At 33.5% G+C, this 20,614-nt stretch overlaps 1 protein-coding gene across 1 annotated transcript in view; it reads right to left on the reverse strand.

The window, feature by feature from the left end:
• Positions 1 to 19,863, reverse strand: part of LOC136034572 (nucleolar protein 10-like) — a 60,096-nt gene extending 40,233 nt beyond the window's left edge. Inside the window, exons 1-3 of the mRNA XM_065715815.1 lie at positions 19,699 to 19,863; positions 15,497 to 15,542; positions 2,087 to 2,301 (exon numbers count right to left, since the gene is read on the reverse strand). Coding sequence (XP_065571887.1) covers positions 2,087 to 2,301; positions 15,497 to 15,542; positions 19,699 to 19,764 — 327 coding nt within the window. The 5' untranslated portion in view covers positions 19,765 to 19,863. The remainder of the gene's footprint in view (positions 1 to 2,086; positions 2,302 to 15,496; positions 15,543 to 19,698) is intronic.
• Between the last annotated feature and the right edge of the window lie 751 nt (positions 19,864 to 20,614).

Below are 20,614 nucleotides of genomic sequence, written 5' to 3' on the forward strand. Positions count from 1 at the left end.
ATCCCGATCCCTCCACTCTAAGTGTTTTCCAAGTTTTAGGTTCCCCCTCCCAACTCCCCCCAATGTCACCAGATCCGGTCGGGATTTAAAATAACAGCTCTGAGACACGACATCCTTCCAAACATCAAATTTCATTGAGATTTGATGAATCGTTCGTAAGTTAAAAACAATTCAATTTTTCAATTTTTTCCGAATTAACGGGCCCTCCACTCCCCCCCCCCCAGATGGTCAAATCGGGAAAACGACTATTTCTAATTTAATCTGGTCCGGTCCCTGAAACGCCTGCCAAATTTCATCGTTCTAGCTTACCTGGAAGTGCCTAAAGTAGCAAAACCGGGACCGACAGAATTTGCGATTGCCATATGTCACTTGGTTAATACCAAGTGCCATAAAAACACTTTTGCTATCCATTTTTGGAAAGTAAATTTGCCAAATGTCCACCGTCAGTCACTGCATATAAGGATAGGCTTTCGATATAGGGTTTTGGTTGAGCATGTTTTCAGTTGCGAGACATTGCTATGGCTTTTTTTTAGGGCGGTAATAAGTCCAAATCTTAAAAGAGGCTTATTTGTACCAGGGCCATTCGAAGGGGGGAGGGGCGATTGAGTCAAGCTACCCTAGGCACCGTGGGGAGGGAAGAGGCTGTGGCTGGGGCTTCTGTGGCTTTTTTATTTACGTGTAAGTCGCGAGGGGGCGTCATAATTAATTTTGTCCCATGCAGTACTAACCCTGGGAAAGACCCTGCTTTGTACATACTTCTGTTCTTGTATGATAAATAGGCAGTGTTGTCTTTGTATGTTTCATTTATTTGATGGTAATTTATTTGGGTTTCATTTATTTGATGGTAATTTGCGGTAGTTTTACGCTTTGAAGATTATTTGACTTTATTTCTGGTCATTTTTGGTTTAACGGAGCTCTTTATTTTTCGTAGAAAAGTTTATCTTGGGGAAAACTGTTTTAAGCTAATACAGGAAAATATAACAAATCCAACAAATGAGAACGTTTATAAGACAGTGACAAGCATATCAATAGTGCGAGAAAAACCAGCAACTACTGAATACACACAACATACTGTATACAACAAATTAATAAATATTCATGTCACAAAGTCAAAAAGGAAAATAAAACAATACAAAAAAATAATTCTACGCTTTATCGGAAAACAATACCAGGTTAGCTGCCGAAAAAGCCATCGTTTTAATAACGAACTCCTTAGGAATAATATTTTTTGTCAGTGCTAGCTAAACTTCGACGAAGCAACGACCCGAAGGCTCTTCATAGAACCGATAGACTATTTGAACTGCTCTTAACCCCTGTCTATCTACCCTAGTTCTTAATCCGTTTATTTTTGAATTTATCAACTTAGTGGAAATGACGAAAGACTAGAGGGCTAGAACTAATTAGACTAAAGCAAAGATCTCTGTTACAGGCAAAGCTAACATAGCCTTTCCAGAGTTGTATAAAAATGATTTTTTTTTTCACTTCTTAATTATAGTCTATCATTCATCCTAGGGCAGAACTAGGGATAGTTCTTAGAAGGCCTATGGTTCTCAGATTTAATTTGACTTTTATTGAGAAACCAAATGGCGAGTTAGATTTGTCCTGCATATTGTATTTTCACTTCATTGAAGGAGTTCATCTGACAATCAAATATCCTGTCTTGGAAGTGTGAAAAGAAACTTAAAGGATCTTTATTTAGACTTTTTGTGCTTTTTTTTTTGCTTTTTAGCTGGGTTTTTTTATTGTAGTTTAACACCACTGCACTATTTTCATCGATGGTATATAAATAAAAATTTAAGTACAGCTTTGCATCTATATCTAGATAGATATATTCTAATATATCTTTACTTTCTATCTAATCCACATTACTTTCTATCTATATTTATTTTTTTCTTCAATGTAAATTAATACCAAAAGAATTTTTCATTCAGTAAAAACAGGAAACTCAAATTTCACTGTTCAATATCTGAATTTTCCAAAAACTAAAAATTATGTCTCACACAATGAATTCTTCTAGTTAATTCTGGGTCTGATCTGAAAGATAAATATGAAAATAAGAAGCTACAAAAAAGGTATCGCGACTAACCTTACTATAATCGTCGGAAATAATCTGAAATTTCGTTACTTCTGAATCAAAGCATCTCTCAAACTTCATTGATAGATTTTTTACTTCAAAACATCTTACACGTGGTTTATAGACACCAGTAACCAAGATATATTGTCCATCAGGAGACATTTGTATACAATCGCTGACAGCAGGCATATCAAAATCCTGAATCAATTCTATACGTCTTCTCACATCTGCAATACATATTATTTGATCATTATAAGCCCGTGAATCCCAACGTGGGGTGCAGGCCCCACTGATAGGAAATGGCAATATTTTGGTGAATCACAGGCAGGATATGCACCCTTCGGCTGACTTAAAAACCCGTGATTCCCAACGTGGGGTGTAGGTCCCACTGATAGGGCATGGCAATATTTTGGCGAGTCACGGGCAGGACGTACACCCTTCGGCTGCCTATACTTTAGAGCCTTAATTTTGAAAAAGAAAATTGTGATGTGAATCATGTCACAGTCATATGGATTTAGAGAGCAAAAACGATAGATGATAGTATTGCACTGATGTTATACATTCTATAAAAGGTGCTGTATTCAGACAATATTCTTCGTTGGTATAAAATATGCCTAGAGGACGACACAAAAAATACCAATTTAATGGCCTTTTAAGCTTCCTTCCGGTAAATATAAGTAAAGTTTTGAATAACAAAATTTAAATATCATGAGGGAAGCATCGGGATTTTGGATATGTCCAGGTGGGGCATGACCCAAAATTGGTTGGTAACCTCTGTTCTAAGATCTTTTGTATCGTGTGACACCTATATGTTGGACAGTCCGTGTCATGTATGTTACCCGCTAAAATGTTTTAGTGAAACCATTATGGAACACCTAAACACAAAGCCAGGGAATCTCATCTTGATCAATTCAATAATATGGTTGATTGTGTATGGCTATGCTGTTTGACCTATGTGATTGTATGGATGAGTAGGGTTAAGGCCTCAATAGTAATCATTAATTTAGGAAAACAGTCTTCCTTTTCTCCTTCTGTCTCTCTCTTTTTTTTTCTTTTTTTCTTTTTTTCTTTTTTTAATGTGTTTGTACTGTTGCATTGGGGATTTCTCTTTTCATGATATATATATATATATATATATATATATATATATATATATATATATATATATATATATATATATATATATATATATATATATATATATATATATATATATATATATATACCTACTGTAGAAGTTTCAAGCTCCCATCTACAAAAATGTGGAATTTTGTATTTTTTGCCAGAAGACAAATCACGGGTGCGTGTTTATTTGTTTTTGTTTTTTTTTCCCAGGGGTCATCGTATCGACCAATTGGTCCTAGAATGTCACAAGAGGGCTTATTCTAACGGAAATGAAAAGTTCTAGTGCCCTTTTTAAGTGACCAAAAAAATTGGAGGGCATCTAGGCCCCCTCCCACGCTCATTTTTTTCCAATGTCAACGGATCAAAATTTTAAGATAGCCATTTTGTTCAGCATAGTCGAAAACCATAATAACTATGTATTTGGGGATGATTTACTCCCCCTCAATCCCTGGGGGAGGGGGCTGCAAGTTACAAACTTTGACCAGTGTTTACATATAGTAATGGTTATTGGGAAGTGTACAGACGTTTTCAGGGGGATTTTATTTTGTTTGGGGGTGGGGCTGAGGGGAGGGGGCTATGTTGGAGGATCTTTCCTTGGAGGAATCTGTCATGGGGGAAGAAAAATTCAAGGAAAAGGGCGCATGATTTTCTAGCATTACTATAAGAAAACAATGAAAAATAAACATGAAAACGTTTTTTCAAATGAAAGGAAGGAGTAGCATTGAAACTTAAAACGAACAGAGATTATAACGCATATGAGGGGTTCTAAAAATACTTTAGCATAAAGAGCGAGGTATTTAGGAGGAGATAAATACCTCGCTCTTTATGCTAAAGTATTTTTAGTAATTTCAACTATTTATTCTACGGCCTTTCTGATTCAGGGGTCATTCTTAAAGAATTGGGACAAAACTTAAGATTTCGTGTAAAGAGCGAGGTATTAACGAGGATACAAACCCCCTTGTATACATAATAAAAATATAAGATTATGAAAGTTCGTTACGTAAGTTGCTAATTTATAAGTTACCTATAATTTTTACTAATAAAAACGTTCGTTAAAAATTAAAAGTTCTAGTTGCTTTTTTAAGCAACCAGAAAATTGGAGGACAACTAGGCCTCCTTCTCCACCCCTTATTTCTCAAAATCGTCTGATCAAAACTAAGAGAAAGCCATTTAGCCAAAAAAAGAATTAATGTACAAATTTCATTTTAATAATTTATGTGCGGAGAGTCAAAACCAAACATGCATTAATTCAAAAACGTTCAGAAATTAAATAAAAAAAATCTAATTTTTTTAGCTGAAAGTAAGGAGCGACATTAAAACTTAAAACGAACAGAAATTACTCCGTATATAAAATGGTTTGTCCCCTCCGCAATCCCTCGCTCTTTACGCTAAAGTTTGATTCTTTGTCACAATTCTACTTTTTAAAACAATTAAAAACTTGACTCTTTGCCACAATTCTGCTTTTTAAAACAATTAAAAGCTTTAGCGTAAAGAGCGAGGCATTGCGGAGGGGACAAACCATTTTATATACGGAGTAATTTCTGTTCGTTTTAAGTTTTAATGTCGCTCCTTACTTTCAGCTAAAAAAATTAGTTTTTTTTATTTAATAGTGTCTAAATTGTATTTAGCATATCAATTTCTATACTAGAAAGGTTTTATTTTGTATGTTTGTTTTGAGATTTATTTTGAAGTAAAGGCTTTGTGCTTAGATTAAAATGTTTGTAGTCATATTAAAATATTTCTTGTTCATCCGGTTTTATTCCTTAATTGGGGTTTGGGGATTATGATTTTGGATTTTAAGTTTTGTTAAGTATGTAGTTACTATATACGAAGTCAAAATTTTCTTGGGAAGTGTTTAATTTTTCGTATATACACATGCACGGCTAGTGATAGGAAAATAGGGGGTCGGATCTAATTATTAATACTAATTATTAATGATTAATTATAATTTTTCATTATTAATTATAAATACCAATTATTAATACTACTATAGCATATTTAAGTTATTTGTTTAGGTATCTTTCAAATTTAGATTACAATTTTTGTGGTAGGTGTTGGACTTTTTGTGTATACGGGACGGAGTTTTTCGTCTGTGGCATTAAATGTTGGATCAAAGGTTTAAATTTTTTGTTTAGATTTATGTATATTAGATTGAATATTCTTTTTTTTTGAGAGTTCTAGTCTTTTTTTGGCATTTTTTTCTGTTTTCTCTTGGGTTTCAGTTTAAATTTAAGATATCATTGGATGTCAAGTTTTGAATTGGATTGAGTTTGAGTTTTTTAAATTAGGTTATATATATATATATATATATATATATATATATATATATATATATATATATATATATATATATATATATAACCTAATTTAAAAAACTCATTAATTTAAAATAATTTATTAAATATATAATTTAATAATATTTAAAATATATATATAATTTAATTTATATATATATAATTTAATTAAAAATAATTTAATATATATATATATATATATATATATATATATATATATATATAGTGCTCATAAACTTTATAGTGTTCGAGTTTAAATTTGTTTAGGTACTTTTTACATGTGGAGTACAATTCATTGTGTTTGTTGTTTGACTTTCGCATACCAGACGGAAGTTTAAGCTTAAAACAATAAATTTTGGTCCGTGGGATTTCATTTTCAAGTCTTTTGTTTAGTTTTTTTATACATTCCTTTTGTAGTGTTCTAGTCTATTTCTCTTGCTTAAGCTGTATTCTCTCGGTTTTTAGTTTATAATTAAGTAAGCTTTTGTTAATTAAGCATAGTTTAAGGTTTGTTTTTAATATTTAGTATTTAATTTCTAGTAATGTTTAGTTTTAATGTGTAAAATATTAGGATTCAATGAAGTTTGGCCAATTGCATTTAATTTTAATTTTTTGTTTAGATATTTTGTTAAATACGTTTTTATATTGTTTTATAGATACGATGTATATCAAAAACCCTTTAGCCTTTAGCAGCACATAATACAGCCTACAAACAAAACTCGAGGGAAAAAATGCGAACTAAAAAAAAAAAATTAATTTTTATTAACAAGTTCCAAATATTGACCGAAAAACACCGACCATGATAAAATTCAATTCCTAAGAGCGAAAACAAACTGTCCCCTTGAGTGTCATTCCCTATGTTTAATCCCTAATCCACACCTAGGACAGAAGTAGGGGCCTTCAGCCAGCCTTCTAGCCTCTATTTTTTTAGGGGGAATTAACCAGCTTCTTAGATGATTCCTTTTTTCGGTTTTCAGTCTGTCTATGTTGTTTAAACTGTTTTCTTTCGGGTTTTAGTTCATAATTCAGGAGTAAAAGTTTTGAATTATATTGGGTTTTGGTTTTTTGATTAGTATTTGTGTTTTTGTGCCTGAGGTTTGAGTTCATATGTGATGTTTCAACTATTTTGTGTGGGCTTATACTTTTTAATTAAGGTACGTTTTAAATTTCTAGTATTTATTTTAAGTAATTTTCAGTTCTATTTTAAATTTTTTTTTGGATTCAATGAATTTGAGCCAATAAGATTTAACTTTTAAGCCTGCAGGTACCTGTGTGATCATAGTGTGTTTTGATTTGGTTCCATGCAGTTTTTAATTATCCCGATTTTTTCCCTTAATATGTCTATGGGAGTAGTAGTAGTAGTAGTTTTAAAATTGATTGTAGCCTAAGCTTTAGTGGCATCAGTAGTAATAGAAGTAGTAATAATAGTAACAATAGCAGTAGTATGATTAGAAGTAGCAGCTTTAGGGTGCACATATTTTCTGTTGGTTAGTTCAACTTACCTCACAACAAGTTAGTTTCAACTTCACTCACCAAACTTTTCCTAAGATATTGCTGCTGCGTCCTTTTGACAGCCTGCAAACAGAGGGCGTGTTATGATTCAGTTCATATCCCCCCTTCAAAATTTCATTAAAGTTTCACCTTCATGCCCTTAGGAATAGTTGTACTACTAGTCACAGTAGTAGTAGTGATAATACCAGTATTACCAGTTATAATACATCCATGATCTTTCTTCTGACACGTAACTTTCATCTGGCTACTACCAGTAATAAAATATAATAGCGGCAGTACTACTAGCAGCAGTAGTATTAACCAATTGGTCAATTGAAAATCCCTCCCATCAAGTCCTGGAAGTTTGAATTTAATACAATTAGCCATTGCTATGACATTGCTGATATGTCCTTTTGATAACTTGCATGTTCATATACTTCTTGAAATTTTCATCTCAATGCTCGTAGCCCTACAAGTAGTTGCAATTGAAGTAGTGGCAGCAACAGTAAATGTAGCAGTAACAGTAGCATTAGCAGTAGCGTGCACATATTTCCTTTTGGTATGATGATCTTCCGCTTTTACCTATTCTCTGAAAGTTTCAACTTAATACCCGAATCAATTCTTAAGATATGCTATTTTTACAATGTGCATGCACATAGCGTCTGTTGATTTAGTTCAAATTCCCCTTAATACTGTAAATTGAGTAGGGTAGTAATAGTGGTGGTGGTAGTTGTAATAATATCGATAGCCTGAAAATAGTGACTTTTCGATCATCTTCTTTATCATTTACTGAATTTTCCAGATTAATATTGACAGTTATTCCTGTTTTGTACCCTTTTGACAATCCTTATATATAAACGTGTTTTGATTTGGTTCAGCACTCTTCTGAACATTCTCTGAAAGGCTCAACTGAATACCCTTTGTCTTATTGTAGTCCATACATGCATACTTTTCTCAGTAATTAAAAAAAAACAACAAGTTTTTCTAACTGAAAGTAATGAGCGAAATTAGAACTTAAACGAAAATAAATTATTCCGTTTATGAAAGGGGCTGTCCTCTCCTCAACGCCCCACTCTTTACGCCAAAGTTTGACTCTTTCAAACAACTCTACTTTATAAGACAATTAAAAACTTAAGCGTAAAGAGTAGGGCGTTGAGGATTCTGTCCCAATTCTTTAAGAACTGTTTGTTCTCCAAAACACTGTTTTTTTTTTTTAATTAGAATAATAAAAAGTTTTTTTTAAGTACTCGAAAATATTCGAATCAAGAATTAGGTTTTCAGGAGGAGCAACCTCCCTCATATATGTAAAAATTTCTGATAGTTTTAAGCATTAATGTTGCTCCTTATTTTGATTTGAAAAAACTTGTTATTTTCATTTAATAATATATTGGATTGAACATTTCTTTTGTTGGGCTCTAGTCTGTTTATGTTGTTTCAGCTGTTTTCTCTAGGTTTTTAGTTTATATTTAAGGGATCAAAATTTTCAATGTATTGGGTTTGAGTTTTATGCTTTTTATGTGAGGTCCGAGTTCATGTATGATGTTTAAACTATTGTTTGTGGGCTTATGGTTTCACATCAAATTTCGTTTTTAGTTTTGGTATTGGTGGTTTTTGCTTCTACGTGTGTGTTCATTTGTTAGATTTGTGTTTTTGCATTCACATTTTTTTGTATTTCGGTTTAGTTTTGTATTTAGATTTAATGTTGTACTAGTATTTAAAGTTTCGTCTCTAGGGTTTGAATTGTGTGCTTTGCGTTTAACTTTCAGTTTTAGGAGGTATTCGATTGTGCGCGATATTTACATGATTTTGTGTGTTTTGATTTTTTCTGTGATGGGCCAAAATTTTTAAGTATAGTCAATTTTTTCTATTAAATTTAATTTTGTTTTACTTCAGGTTTTAGTTTCCTTGATTGAGGCCCTAGGTCTAAGGTTTCAATATTTGAAGTCTTAGTCTCATTTTAGTTTTTCAAACAGTTCGTGGTAACGAACTGTAGTAAGGAGCGATCCAGCTCAATAGTAACCAAAACTCTAAAAAATTGAATTTTGATATCAATAGCTACATCAAAAGAATCGCATTTTAATGCTGATTTTAAATAAGTTTCATCAAGTTTAGTCTTAGCCATCAAAAGTTATGAGCCTGAGAAAATTTACCTTACTTAGGAAAATAGGGGGAAACACCCCCTAAAAGTCGTAGGATCTTAACGAAAATGACACCATCAGATTCAGCGTATCAGAGAACCCTACTGTAGAAGTTTCAAGCTCCTATCTACAAAAATGTGGAATTTTGCATTTTTTGCCAGAAGACAAATCACGGGTGCGTGTTTATTTATTTGTTGTTTTTTTTTCCCAGGGGTCATCGTATCGACCAAGTGGTCCTAGAATGTCGCAAGAGGGCTCGTTCTAACGGAAATGAGAAGTTCTATTGCCCTTTTTAAGTGACCAAAAAAATTGGAGGGCATCTAGGCCCCCTCCCACGCTCATTTTTTTCCCAAAGTCAACGGATCAAAATTTTGAGACAGCCATTTTGTTCAGCATAGTCGAAAATCATAATAACTATGTATTTGGGGATGACTTACTCCCCCACAGTCCCTGGGGGAGGGGCTGCAAGTTACAAACTTCAACCAGTGTTTACATATAATAATGGTTATTGGGAAGTGTACAGACGTTTTCAGGGGGATTTTTTGGTTTTGGGGGTAGGGTTGAGGGAGGGGGCTATGTGGGAGGATCTGGGTGTTCGGAGCCTCTCTATTGTGGAGAATAATTTGAAAATGACACAACTATACGAGCGATAAAACATATATACCACAACCATAACTCAACTAACAAAAGAACTGCTAAGAGATAACACAACTATAAAGCGAAAACAGGTGAAAACTAACGGGAAAATAAACGAACTAAGAGGTGGAAGGGGCCCAGAGAAAAAATATAATCCTTTTCCAATTTTGAGCCTAACTTCCGCAAAGGAGTAATAATGTCAGAAGCCCCGAAATACCGAATTATTTTCTTTTCAAACAGTTAGTGGTAAAGAACTGTAGTAAGGGGCGACCCGGCTCAATAGTAAACGGAACTCTAAAAAACGGAATTTTGATGCTAAAAGATGCTTTAAAAGAATCGAATTTTTACGCTGATTCTAAGTATATAAGTTTCAATTAATTTAGTCTTTGTCATCAAAAGTTCCGAGCCTGAGAAAATTTGCCCTATTTTGGAAAAAAGGGGGAAACATCCCCTAAAAGTCATAGAATCTTAACGAAAATCACACTATCGCATTCGGCATATCAGAGAACTCTATAGCAAAAATTTCAAGCTCATATCTAAAAAAATGTGGAATTTCATATTTTTTGCCAGAAGACAAATCACGGGTGCGTGTTTATTTGTTTGTTTGTTGTTGTTTTTTTTTTTTTTCCAGGGGTCATCTTATCGACCAGGTGGTCTTAGAGTGTCGCAAGAGGGCTCATTCTTACGGAAATGAAAAGTTCTAGTGCCCTTTTTAAGTGAAAAAAAAATTGGAGGGCAATTAGGCCCCCTCCCACGCTAATTTTTTTCCAAAAGTCAACAGATTAAAATTTTAAGATAGCCATTTTGTTCCGCAATAGTCGAAAACCATAATAACTATGTCTTTGAGAATGACTAACTCCCCCACAATCCCTGGGGGAGGGGCTGCAAGTTACAAACTTTGACCAGTGTTTACATATAGTAATGGTTATTGGGAAGTGTACAGACGTTTTCATGAGGATTTTTTGGTTTGGGGGTGGGGTTGATGGGAGAGGGCTTTGTGGGAGGATCTTTCCTTTGAGGAACATATCATGGGGGAAGAAAAATTCAATGAAAAGGGCGCAGGATTTTCTAGCGTTACTAAAAAAAAACGATGAAAAAATAAACATGAAAAGCTTTTTCAAATGAAAGTAAGGAATAGCATTGACATTTAAAACGAACAGAGATTATTACGCATATGAGGGGTTCTAAAAATACTTTAGCATAAAGAGCGAGGTATTTAGGAGGAGATAAATACCTCGCTCTTTATGCTAAAATATTTTTAGTAATTTCAACTATTTATTCTACGGCCTTTTTGATTCAGGGGTCATTCTTAAAGAATTGGGACAAAACTTACGATTTAGTGTAGAGAGCGAGGTATTAACGAGGGTACAAACCCCCTCGTACAGATAATAAAAATATAAGAATATAAAAGTTTGTTACGTAAGTTAATTCTTAAGTTACGTATATTTTTTACTAATAAAAACGTTCGTTGAAAATTAAAAGTTCTAGTAGCCTTTTTAAGTAACCAAAAATTGGAGGGCAGTTAGGCCTCCTTCCCCACCCCTTATTTCTCAAAATCGTCTTATTAAAACTAAGAGAAAGCCATTTAGCCAAAAAAAAATTAATATACTAATTTCATTTCAATAATTTATGTGCGGAGAGCCAAAATCAAACATGCATTAATTCAAAAACGTTCAGAAATTAAATAAAAAAAAACTAGTTTTTTTAACTGAAAGTAAGGAGCGACATTAAAACTTAAAACGAACAGAAATTACTCCGTATATGAAATGGGTTGTCCCCTCCGCAGTCCCTCGCTCTTTACGCTAAAGTTTGACTCTTTGCCACAATTCTAATTTTTAAAACAATTAAAAACTTTAGCGTAAAGAGCGAGGGATTGCGGAGGGGACAAACCATTTCATATACGGAGTAATTTCTGTTGAAGAGTAACTGAGAAGGAATTTAGCATAATGAAAAAATATTCTACGAACAGACAGTTTCTCAGATTCACTAAGAGACTGCCAAAATGGACAAAGAGAAAGGAGATGAGGTACAACTAGGCTATTATAAATTTTTACAACTAGGCTATTATCAAGCTAATGTCTATGTAATTACACCACTCACTCTTCTCACCTTTCTTATAAACTTTTTTAATTGTACTTGCAGCAGAACCAGGCACTTTCCGTATCACCTGGCATCTTAAATTCAGATGTTTCGAAGGAATTTCTCATAAAGGAGTTTTACTATGGTTTACCTAAATCAAATTAAATGCTTCCTCTGCTTAAAAACCATATCGGTAATCTTTGATTAAAGTGGCGCCACTTTTTTGCGCCATGCAAAAAAGTGGGGTAGCAAAAGAGCTATGCTACTTGGTATTTTTCAAATTTGTTTGCAGATTTTGTCTGAATACCATTTTTACACATAAAAACAATTTTTGCTCAAAGAAAAGCTGTCAAATCACAAGTTATGTTCCGCCATGCAAAAAAGAGGTAGCATAGTAGCAATACTACTTGACAGTTTTTATGGCCTAGTAAAAATTGTTGGCAGATTTTGTCTGAAAATACCATTGCTTCCACTATCCCTGAATTTATGGGGATTTCCCCAAAAATCTGTATTCTCAAAAAAGATCCGGTCCCCCAAATCCCCTTTCGTTCAGGGTTGGCACCTCCAGTGATTTATCACTAGGAATAGTCCCCCCCCCCATAGTAACCTTTCATTTTCACTTAACTTGAGATATTTTTTTCAATACTTTCCAAAGTTTTTGTCTCAATTATTTACTACACATCAAAAGCCAGACATAGATTATTGAATTACTGACCTTTCTTCCCATGCTAGTAAAAGCATACAGTTTATAAGACCATACCATTTCGTCAGAGATTCTCTTGTGATTCGTGGTAAAGCATTCCATTGGAATACGTTTACGTTCAGTGTAATTCTGAGCATCAAAGCTAAGAGGGTTATTTTAGACAGCTGGAGCGTAAATTTAAACTACTTTCTCTTTTACTATTCTATTTAGTTTTCAAAGGTCTGACAATATAAGAGAGCTAGATTGAAAGATTATTCTAAAATGAAAAAAGGACATCATGGTACTTATGCAGAGAGGGAATCGCATAAAGGGTACCTATGCAGATAGTTTCGAATTTGGAAAATAGTCAATTAAAACAGATGCAACCCAAAAACATAATCAAAAATCGTAGAATATAGCCGAAAAGAAAAAAATCGGTTATTATTTCCAGATTGTTTTCTTATAAAGTTTTATATTATTTTCAGTCTAATTTTTTTTTAACAAATGGATAGCCTTTATTTCTTACTCTGCTACCAGATACCTGTGTTTGAAGATTGATCACACATTTCGTAGTATTGAACTGTAAGTAGATTCACTCAATAGGAACCGGAACTCTAAAATAGAGCAACTACAAAGCAAAAAATAGCTGTTTTCGTTTTGATATTAATTTTTTAACAGGCAATGTATCTCTTCCAAAATATCTCTTCTCATGAGATGTATGTATCTCTTCTCATGCTGCTGCTTTTAAAACTTATTCAAACTAAAAGCTCAGTGAGTTTCAATGTTATTATGTGAAAATTTGCTTTTAAGTCGCTGTTATTCTTTATCCTTGTGAACAAGTTTTTACTTGCTCCACTTCTCTTCAACTGAAAATGAATATTTTTCCAAATCTCACACAAATAGACAAATTCTCTCACAACTGTTTATTCATCAGTTGAAAGAATCTTGAAAAGGCTAGTAGCTATCAAGGTGTACATACAGTTAAAGCAGGTAATGAATAGGCAGAAACATGGAAGATTAGTAGCCTAAAACAGACCCACTGATTCACTGTTTATTTTGGGGATTAGGGCAAAACTAATGTCACAGCTTCATAATGCATATGACTGCCAGGCTGCCAATCAATAATGTTCTCCCAGAAAATCAAATGGTGCTTTTCATATTGCAGTATTGTGATCAATGAGTATCAAGCATGCAGTTGGGTATGCATTACTTTTAAGCATGGAGTATGATGTTTATGTCTAGTATATGGTTTGCCACTGAATTAGATTACATTGTTAATTGGTACTCAGAAAACTATTAATATTTCTAATTGCAAGCTATAATAAGTTACATTTGTTATTTTTCTGTAAATTTTGCACATATAAATACTTTTTGCTGAAAGCAAGGCCATCAAAACACAAGTTGTGCTGCTAAAGTGTCGGCACTTTTTGGAATTCTGCTACTGGCAGTTTTGGAACTTTTTGTACACCTGTCTCTAACTTCACAACCATCATATTTCAAAAATCCCTTTACCATGCTATAGATACCTGAGGCTCATTATTTTTCTATTGTTAAGTACTGTCTCTGATTTCTCCCTGCAAAATACATCTCCCTTCACTTCTAACTTGTCAAAAGAATTTTACATTCTTGTTCATATCATTTCATATGTTTTTTCATGGTCTAGCACATTTTCAAAATGTGCTGCCCATCTCTCTTCCCTTGTTCCCATCTTTAACTAGGACAAGTCCCAGTAACACTATTTTCTCAAAATTTTTTAACATTTCAATACAACTTCTAGCTATTATGCCATTTGATGGAATCTTCCAAATCCTTGGCAATTTTATCCATCGCCTTCATTTCAAATTTCTGTAATGTCTTCTATAGTCCAAACCGGTGGGGCTCATCTCTGTTTCATGGCCTTCAAGCCAGGAAGTGCAGCGGAGGGTTGGGGATCAGCCATCCTGTGCCTTCGCACACGCTTCCTGTTTACCTTCCCCAGATATTTCTGGCTTCTCAATTAGTGCTGGGTCAACTCTGGCTAATCTTACAGATTCACAACACTGAACCCCTTCCCTTACCAGATAATCTGCAACACCAGGACTCTAGTCCCTGCCCTAATGGCAACTTTATTTCTGACTCTGAAGTCCAAATTTGGCCCTTTGGGGCTCATTATAAAGATTTTTCGAAATAAATATCTTATTAGTGGACAGGTTTGTAATTCTAGCGCGCTAACCACTCGGCTAGTTCCTCTACTCCCCTTACTTCCTTTTTATTCTTGTATATTCCTTAAAAACTTCCATCCTAAGACATCTTCTACTTCAAAATTATTGTCCATTAAAGTCCCCTAACATGCCTACCTGAGAGCTTGTCCGTTGGTTCCTTCAACTACATGTAAAACCCATCTGAGTCACTGTTGACTCTGTCAGTTGAGTCCAGATCAAGACCATAAATCTCTATGACTGATACCTTACATTTTTGGTCATAAGACGAGCAACTAGAATTCTATTATAAATGGCTTCTGGACAAGACTTAGATGCTTCTGTATGCATCTCAAGTCCTACTCCCTTCTTATGTATCTTACCCTTCCTACCTGAATAAATAAATTCTATATTACCTAATGTTTCATAGCACTGGAAGTTTCCAAAACTCCTCACAAGCCTAGTTCAAGTGTCTGAATTTGTCAGTCAAAAAATCAATCTGGTAGTTGTATTTCAACTTTGTAACATTTCATGTCAAAATATTTATATTATTTCGTTGAAATCATTATTGACTAAAGAAAAGGAATGGGTTACTGGTCAAAGAAAAACAAAACCACAAAAGACATCCGACCTTCTGAATCTTTTAATTATGCTTTTAAGCTCAAGCACAAAGTGTTTTATTATGTGTCTTATCCCTTTATTTCTGGCATCTGAGCCTTTATGAAAGAAATATTGAAATTTTTGTATTTCATAGCTTCTCCTTGGAAAAAAAGAGAATTTGGAGTAAGGAAAAAGCTTACCAAGATCCTTTTTCATCAATGCTCTTCTTTTCTTATCACTCAGCCACTGTAAAATAAGTAGAATTAGCTATTCTATCAGAATACATTTCATTCAGAGGAATGAGAAAATAAAAGAAGAAATGAGTAAAAGATAAATAGTGTATCCAAAGCCAACTCTAGCCTTGGTCTCTTTGACAGACCAATTACCACTTAATGCCTTCACACAACTCTATAAAGCAATAGTTAGACCAATACTCAACTGATTGTCCCTTCTGGAAAACTGATACTCAAGTCATAAAAGATGTCAAAAAAAGAGCAGCTAAGCACATCAAAGACCTACTTGATGCACTTAAAGGCCTACTTTTACCCTATAAAACAACACTAAAAGTGCCATCATTGGTATTTAGATTTCCACATAAGTAGTTAGATATTAGATTGGTATTTATTACTAGCATTGGTGTTAGATAGGTAATCAGAGATCCAGCAACATGACAGCTACCCAAAAAACAATCACAAAACAAGACTCTAATTAGATGAAGCACCAAAGTCAATGTTTACACACCCAAGAGTATGTTAAGATAGGAATAATGCATGTATTCTTTAGGCAAAGGGTTATTAATGACTTAAATAGCTTCAGCTGAGAACATAGTGCACAAAGTAGTAAGACAAAGAATGGGACAATCAGGAATACGCAATCAACTAGGATGTATTCTCAAGAGTATCTGATAAATATTTACAGAGTTTTCTAAGGGGCCGATTCTGCTTGCCATGCTCAACCACACACTCTATCCGAAATTACTATGGTGTGATGGTGCCTTCAAAAGACACTGGAGTATAGTTTCTTAGTCATATCAGCCTAGTGACCACTATTACCAAGTGGACTTAAATTGCTAGTTTCCAACACCCTACAAGGAGCTAGAAGTATACACAGGATAATACAACATAGTGACCATATTTTTGTCCTTTTTTCTTAAATTTGCGAACTTTGAAAGAACCACTGATTAGCAGCAACAGGGGCATACAGATCCCTGGATCTTAGTTTACTCCAATGTGTAAATGAAGAATTTGAAACTTTGAATTTTAGCCTGGGTCTTCAGCTTGGGGTGTCTCATAAACTTACTTCAATTTATGTAAAGGATGTTGAAATATAGCAAACTAAATTTTCATGATGGGTATAAGCATGCTACGATTTCCTAAAGAACAGTACCTATAAGTGTTAAATATATGCGGCAGTTTCCTTGCCCTGCAGCCAATATATCTTCTTTGAGTGACAAATAGAAAAAATTAAAGAAATAAAAAAGTGGGACCAAAAGTACTGCCATCTATTGTTTCTACCCATTTCTGTTTTTGATTTCAGCTGAGTTTATCATTTGTTTTTTTGCACTTGGGACTGCAGTAGAAAAATGGCATCAGATCTACCTCTTAAACTTTAAAAGTTCTCTCATTGCTTAAAAAAAATTTAGAGTTTATCCTTGGCTCCTTTCTAAGTGATGACATTAGAAACTTGGTCTATGGCAGAATAGTCAACTTCTGAACTAAGACAGATAGATTTTTTGTTGACAGCAGTTGATAGCTCTTGATGAGCTGGTCAAAGTATATCTTATCCATTTTTTGGTAGAAAAATCCCTTCATGAGATTTATCAGTTTGAAAGCTTAAAGGGGTTGACAACTTCAATAGTAAGGTAAACATTGAAACCAAAAATAGACCAATACCAATCATGAGACATATAGGGGAGTTTTAAGCAACGGTTGGCAGTTAGCTCATGATCATCTTCTGCAATGAGGGGTTTGCAACTTTTGCTAGTTAGAGTACCTATTATCTGTTTCTGGTGTATTTGATGGTAAGACCAATTTGGTTCCAGCAGTAAGACATGTAGGTCTTTTCTAAAATCACTAGGTACTTTCCCTTTTTCAAAAATTATATTCATAATCTTTGGTAATTTATCTTTAACTCCAAAACCACTATATTAAAAAAACTAATTTAACCACCCTATCAATATCTGGGGCCTTTTTATTTATTTATTTTTTGATATTCTTTTAGTACTTTCATTTATTCTTTTTTGCAAAAAAAAAAATATTCCTTTATTTCCTAAGTGTCAACAACTTTTTCATTCTTTTCTATATCATATTCATTGCCATTTATAAATCAACATTTCAACATCTACTTGAATATTTTTGTCAGTATGGTATAAAAAAGTCATATAAAAAAGACAGAGCAAGGGGTTGAAAAAATACAGCAAGAGCAACTAAGTTTGTACCATTTTTGAAACATTTACCATACAAAAATAGACTGCACAGGCTAGGATTACCAAGTCTTCAATTCCAAAGGGATAGGACAGACATCATTATCACATCCATATAATCAAAGACATTGGTAATATAAGTACATACCAGTTCTTCACATTCAATGACAACAACAGGACCCATTATCACCCACATAAATGTACCCTTCACTTTCAAAAAGGAAAATAAGCCAACATTCATTTTACAGCCAGGTCTGGAAGCCATGGAATGACCTTCCACCTGAAACACTTCTAACAAACAGCATAAATACATTCAAAAAGAACTAGCAGAAACAAATTTTCACAGTAAATCATTTTTAAATCCTTTATAGTATTATTTGTTAGCATTTGGTGTAGTTGTTGATATATTTGTTGCAACAAGATTATAGCATACTGTATTTTTGGATAAAAATAAAGTAGTTTTGCCTCTAAGGATTTCCATACTAGGTATTATAACAATTCATTTTGAGAATATTTTTTGTTTTTTCTATGAGTTGTTTTGTGACCTGTAAGTTTTCATAGTGTGTTATATTTATAGATTTGTATGTGTGTATTATGTTGTCAGCATTGTCATAACTTTGTTTTTTATTATGTTTAGTGCAAATAGCTTGATAAAGCTTACTGTATTTTGGTATTAACAAATAAATATCCTGTAAGTTTATTTTACCTGGGCATATTCTCAAAAACTTCTGGCTATTTCTCTTCAACTTTTTTCTTTATCATAAGTTGTGGCCCTTTTCTTATCTTTAACCAGGAAAGATCCAGATTGACTATTCCTTCTTAATTTTTAATCACCAGTACAATGCTTTACTTTTATGCCATCTGGCTGTATCTTTGAGATCTTCAGAAATTTAATCCATGACCTCTGCTTTCAATCTCTTAAATTTATATTGTGATGCTTTCTTTACTTTCTATATTCCTCTAATTTTCACATGATCTATCACTCAGATACTTTTTGTACAAGCCACCTCTTCTCAACTAAACTTAAGGCTGTGTTCTAAACATTCTTTCCAAAGACATTATCTATTACTTCATAAACTATGTTCTTAAAATCATTTTAATGATTAATCCTGCATACCCACATACCAATCCTGCATAATCCTCCTACATACCCAACTATCTTGATTAATCCTGCCAGTCTTTGTTTTACAATAACAAAATCAATGAGGTTGGCTGTCTTACCATAATGTGAGTACAATGTTGACTTATGGGCCACTTTATCACCAAAGCTATATTGGTTATAATTAGATTGATATGCATACAAAATTGCAGCATGGTAAGATCCCCAGTAGCCTACTAGGCTACTTCACAATACTTTTGTTAGATTACAGTAACTCTATGCAAGGTTGACCGTGTCTGTGAATAGGATATGTTCTTGTATCTTTAAGATCCTGTGTCAAAGATTAGACAACATTTTCTAAGATTAGGTTCAAGCTTTAAATGTTTGGCCAAGATTAGTCTCTACTGTAGTCTCCAGTATATTTAAAATTATGAGTGTTGAACATAGACTAGTTAAAATGTTCTAGCTAATTGCATACTTGTTAGGAAGATTTTGACACATTCAATGATGAAATGATGCATTTTTAGGTAGTAGGCTTAGGCTATGATAGAAATTTTAAGATTATGTAGCTGTTAAAGAGTAGTTTATCTGACCAAGTACTGGGTATCTTACCCTAGTCTAAGACTGATTTCTTTTCCTATTGCAAATTTGTCTAGGCTATCTATCCACATCTTTAACAACCTGAGCATTAAAACCCCTATTTTTCTCATCTATATTTCTGTTCTTTAAACTAACTATGCCTAACCTTAACTTAATTTAATTAATTATGTGATAGCTGAAGAAAAGCATGAACCAGCTTTAATTTGACAACCTATAGAACCTAGAAGATTTATTAGGCCTATGGTAGCTTATCATAGCCTGATCAGTTGTGATTATCTTACCTCTGGCAATGATTTGCCATGACTCAGGTTATAAATTTTTACATCATTCGAATTAATAACTAGCATATTCAGTCAATATTAATTTGGTCGTTTTCACACAAAATATCTTCTCTTTGGTTTGGTAATCGCGTGTTAGGAAATTTCAAATTATTGCCATTCAATTATAGATAGCGTTCAAAAAAAGCGGCAAGCTTATAGATATCTAAAAGCGATCGATTACATTTTGCTTATTTATTCTGGAGCTTAATGCTAATCGTTCTATGAGACTATTTTGCCGTATGCTTTTCCTATCTGTCATCTCTTACTAACTAAACTTTTTTTATCATTTACTTGAATTTTTTGTGGCTGAAAAGCAATTTATTCAAAGAAACCGTATGTCTCGTAGTAACCCATGCTCCCAGCTGATAAGTATTATAATAATAACTTATATTATAAGTATTTTGATACAACTTCACTCAAAATAGTTCATACCCCTTCAAAACAAAGGACATTATTAAAAACGAGACCACGTCATCGTTTACTAGCATTTAAAAGAAGATTCAGGATGTTTGATAAGATGCTAAGGCCTCTGAATGACAGAATACCCAGCGTTGAGAAAGGCTGCAAAATGTACAGTTCAGGACGTGAAAGAAACTGCTGAAACCTATATAACAAATGATTTTGAGACCCTGAGCAAAAAGCGATAAGTACCAATATTTATTAGCAGACAGTTTTACAAAAATACTCGGTATATTGTACAGTTTTACAGGTGGCTTGAGCAGGCAAAATAAAAACCTCGGATTCATAGTCAAAATATAAAAGAGCTGGGAATAGAGCATCCAAGTTATTAGAGCACCATTAATTTTTAGTAAAATGAATTAAAAGCAAAAACATGATCAAAATATTTGAGCAGCGCTAATTTTAGCAACATCTGTTA

The sequence above is a fragment of the Artemia franciscana genome, chromosome 13, assembly GCF_032884065.1.
Source record: "Artemia franciscana chromosome 13, ASM3288406v1, whole genome shotgun sequence".
Classification (NCBI taxonomy): Eukaryota; Metazoa; Arthropoda; class Branchiopoda; order Anostraca; family Artemiidae; genus Artemia; species Artemia franciscana.